Raw genomic sequence first — 4,626 nt, forward strand, 5'->3', positions numbered from 1 at the left:
GTATGTACCTATAATTTAAATATTTAAGCATTCATACTAATATATTATGTTATCTGTGCTAATATTATATATGTGTCTCTGTCCATATTTGATATATTTCATTTAAAGATATGGGAAATATTTTTTCTCAGACTGATAATACTAATTAAGAATGTAGGTATAGGTAATAAACTAGCCGATAATAAAACAAAACAGTTCTTATCTGTTTCAGTTCTCTTATTCAGATTGTTATTTTTAACAATTAGACGATTAAACAAATCTTAATGAAACTTGATATGAAGATAGATTGTATCACCAATACAACGAGGACGACGGAAATAGCCTATCATTAATCTAAAAAAATAAGGAGGTGAAATTTAATTAAATGTTGTACAATCGAAGTCGTAGGTAACAGCTGGTTTAATATAAACGGGCAATAACATTTTTTATGTAATTTATATGCCAAACAAGATGATGGCCCATAAGTGGTAACCGTCAGCTATATGAACAGAACCACGGTTATTATGTCATCATGTGACACCCGTGATCATGATCATTACCTTTCCGGAGGACTAATGTTACGCCTCTATATTCTGTAATTTCACTGTCATTTATATATACCAATCTGACTTTTCAACCAAAACCACAAACTTTCAAAGTAATCTGATCGATAGTGGAAACAGGTGAGGCGAAATATCCATGCATTTAACTTTTTCAAGTCCACGCATAGAGTAAAGTAAATATACCAGAGGAGTCTACCTATCCATCATATTTGCATCAGTAGCAGTCTATTATAATATTTATGTATTAAAATAATTAGTCCAATGAAGATTTTAAAATACCACTAGAGCCATCTAGACAGTTATTAGTGTACTAGTATCTACCAGTAATTTTATATATTGGTAACACCTAAACGATACAATTAAATATATTTTTAGTATATTTTACGGGATTTCAATAATGATTACTTATTAATAAGATATATATCAATAAATAAATTAAAATATTGTGAAAAACAAAAAAAATATGTATCAATAATTCATTCGTCTGACCTCGTGCTGCCCTCGTTTTCAGTCGTGTGATTAAAGCGCTTCGCTCTTCACTACACTACATAGTGTCATTAGTTGGCTGGGCAAAAATCGAATCGCTCCATATATTGGTCCTTAAAATTTTAATTTCTTCGAACTCAAAAAGTGAGTATATATTTAATTTGAACTATGAATATCTTAACATAATAATAAATTTTCTTGTAATATAAAAGCTGTTCTAATTTAATCTAATGATTTCATAGGAGTACATGTAACCTCTAAAAACGTAATAATCATTTTTTTCTGTAATATTGTAAACTTATAGTAGATCATGAAAGAGTTCTTTTGAACTGAAACACTTTTCTATAATAATATTTTGAAATTTCTTAATAATTTCCAATATTCTATATCACTTACGTAATGATCTCAACTCGTTACCTTGTGTCTCGGAATTCCAATGACATTGATCCTGATGTGTCAGTGAGATCTTGGAACAAATTCCATTGTGTAATCAACAGTTCCAAGTTCATTTCTATTAGATAACACGGTATGTCTGACATAGAAAGGCGTTAAATACCATGTAAGATGTCCATCAACTTTTTATAGAATAGAGTACTTCTGTGACATTGATCTTGACACTTCACTGTTGCTGCATTGTATAATCGGTAATACCATTTTCAATTTGAACATATGGCGGCAATAATTTAATTAAAATCCAGAAATTGTATTTAAAATTATGTAATTACTTTTAATCAATGTTATCTAATTTTAATGTAGTTGTCATAAGTCATTTTTCATAGCCCAGAGAATATAAAAGTTTTAATGTTATTTTATTTTTTTATTACAGTTACAATAAAAATAATATTATTTTCCAGAACAACATGGGTGTGCCAGCTGGAAACGCTGAAAATGGAAAGAAAATCTTCGTCCAGAGGTGTGCACAGTGCCACACCGTAAGTATTCATTTTGAATACTAAATCTAGATACTTATTAGAGATATTATCATCCTCAAGATTCTCATTAATTACACAGATAAAAATATTTTTAAATAGGATGTATGTATATATCATATACTTATATATTAAATTATGTAAGGAATAAGATTATGGTTATATTTCTTATACTTAGGTAAGTACATGGAAATATTTCTAATTTGTTGTTAATCTCCTATAAATCAATGTTTACAGTGACATTTTACAGCATTTTAATCTTTCCTGTAACATTAGGAATTGATACTGTTGCCCGTAAAAACTAAGAAAATAGAATTTTATTTGGATTTAATTAATTTATAAACGATTATCTTTTGATTTAATTAAAAAATAATAAAATCTGCAAGTAACAATATCTTAAATAATGTTAGGCATATTATGTAGTTTCATAATTTTAACAATTATGAAACTACATAATATGCCTAACATTATTATAACAATATAATGTTATACTGGCAATTTATTACATTTTGAAGTATAACATAAAATTATGTCATTGGTTCAATGAACATTTTATAATGTTTTGTTTTTTGCAATTTTAATACTTTGATCATTTCACCTATAATGACAGCTATAATAAATCAATAAAAAGGAAAATAGATTTAAAGGTTAGCAAATGAGGTATAACAAAATATGAAACATTTTAATATAAAATTTAAAATCTCAATTAAAACAATCCAGTGATTATGTATCAATTAGATTATTCATTTTATGATTGATTATGTGATGTTTTATGATTTAAATATTTGAAAAAGTTCATGTGATCTCTTCAATTCATTGCACACTATATTACCTCAGTATTTATTACATCATTGTAATATTATGTCATACATTGTAATTGAATTAGTAAATTCCATATTGTATTTTTAGTGAAACAAAAATCAAAGATGGTCCTTTAGAAAAGCATTAATAACAATTTTTATTATTACAGGTTGAATCTGGTGGCAAACACAAAGTAGGCCCCAACCTTAATGGTTTCTTTGGTCGTAAGACTGGTCAGGCAGCTGGATTCTCATATTCAGATGCCAACAAGGCTAAAGGTAAATTATTTACTTATACTGAATTATGATACTAATTTTATGATAAAGTTTACACAACTTCCTATTTATTGATCAAAGTCCAACAGAACAATAATCTACATTGTATGTATTATCAATTTATTTATTAATTACCATTCACTAATAAGATTCTGTCAGAGTTATAAGTGCTTTCAAACAGGAATTAAGGTACTATAGATTATGAATTTTTTGTGGCTTTGAGAATTTGGTAATCTATGTATAAATTTGACTTATAACTTGTACACATACAAATTTTGCCATGGTAGAAATGGACTCTTTCTCTACAAACCATTGAATATATCTCCCATAAAGTATATTTAAAAATAATAGGTACTCATAGCTTTACTACACAATTTGTCACTTTCCGACTATGACGGGACAACAGACATACATTATCATACATCAATCATTGATAAAATTTTGTGGGTTATCAAATTATATCTAGGTACTTATAGTTGATAAGCCATAATTAGTGCATGTAGAGGTTTGAGGAACAAGAGATATACTATATTGGTGGTTGGTTGAATTGTACATCCGGGAATTTGTGACGCATTTTCGCTCATATATACCTACAAATCCATGTTTTAAATTTGCGCGATGTAGTATTCACTTTCTAATACATAATTTATAAATGAATAATAGTTATTTATTTTCAATTTTAAAAATATTATTACGTAATTTAGTTTCTCTGTAAGAGATTGTGTATATATGATAAGACCACCTTTTGTTTTTACTTTTCTGCATATTATTTTTCTTGTTATATTTCTTCTGCACCATAAAGAGTTTTATTATTCTGATACTGCTAATACTATTCCTATTGATTATAGGTATCACCTGGAATGACGACACCCTGTTCGAATACCTTGAGAACCCCAAGAAGTACATCCCCGGTACCAAAATGGTGTTCGCGGGCTTAAAGAAAGCCAATGAACGTGCAGACCTTATTGCTTACTTAAAACAGGCCACCAAGTAAATAAAGTTCAATTTAGATAAAAATAAGGTAGGAGGTATTTTCCATTATATTTCTGGAAACTACTTTCTATTTTTAGCCCAATCAGTATCATCAAAAATGTATTTTGCAATGTTAAAATTGCATTACACATTTAGTAAATAATATTACCATGTCAAGTTTAATTAGACTATGTTCATTGAATACAAGACATTGTGTGGAGAATCGATTACTCATAGCTTAACAATGTTGTGAATGGTTATAATGTTATTAAATTATTAATAGATGTCATACTTAGTTTTTTTTAAATACTTGTATGAATTAAATTTCAGTTTCCTTCAAGGAAACATACAGTTACCAAGGAAATAGTTAAACTATTTAAATTATGATAATTTTAATAAAAGAAATCTTAAGTTTTTTATTTTGTACTCCTATTTCAATCCTGAATAAAACATTTTTATTTTTGTGATCGAACTAGACAAGGATATTAAGCTGTCATTAATTAAAAGTAAATTTACATTGCGTATGAATGAATAAACCTCATATTTATTTATAATGTTTATATATATTATTTTAACATTAATTTAAATTATAATATAAAAACAAAGTAGTTCTAGGGCCGT

General features: G+C 27.4%; 1 protein-coding gene across 1 annotated transcript; it reads left to right on the forward strand.

Moving 5' to 3' along the window:
- The first annotated feature begins 1,061 nt into the window (after positions 1-1,061).
- Positions 1,062-4,294, forward strand: LOC131847178 (cytochrome c). The gene is made up of 4 exons (XM_059196659.1): positions 1,062-1,172; positions 1,883-1,960; positions 2,928-3,036; positions 3,882-4,294. The coding sequence occupies exons 2-4, from the start codon at positions 1,889-1,891 to the stop codon at positions 4,025-4,027; spliced, it is 327 nt and encodes a 108-aa protein (XP_059052642.1). The 5' UTR covers positions 1,062-1,172; positions 1,883-1,888; the 3' UTR covers positions 4,028-4,294.
- The last annotated feature ends 332 nt before the right edge of the window (positions 4,295-4,626 follow it).

This window comes from Achroia grisella, unplaced genomic scaffold, assembly GCF_030625045.1.
Source record: "Achroia grisella isolate CSIRO2021 unplaced genomic scaffold, CSIRO_AGI_Agris_v1 utg516, whole genome shotgun sequence".
NCBI classification, from domain to species: Eukaryota; Metazoa; Arthropoda; class Insecta; order Lepidoptera; family Pyralidae; genus Achroia; species Achroia grisella.

Bases quoted from the DNA above. Each gene is read 5' to 3' on its own strand.
- LOC131847178 (XM_059196659.1), top strand. From the start codon at position 1,889: ATGGGTGTGCCAGCTGGAAACGCTGAAAATGGAAAGAAAATCTTCGTC. The intron at 1,961-2,927 runs GTAAGTATTCAT...TTATTATTACAG, and splicing joins GGTGTGCACAGTGCCACACC to GTTGAATCTGGTGGCAAACA. The intron at 3,037-3,881 runs GTAAATTATTTA...TATTGATTATAG, and splicing joins AGATGCCAACAAGGCTAAAG to GTATCACCTGGAATGACGAC.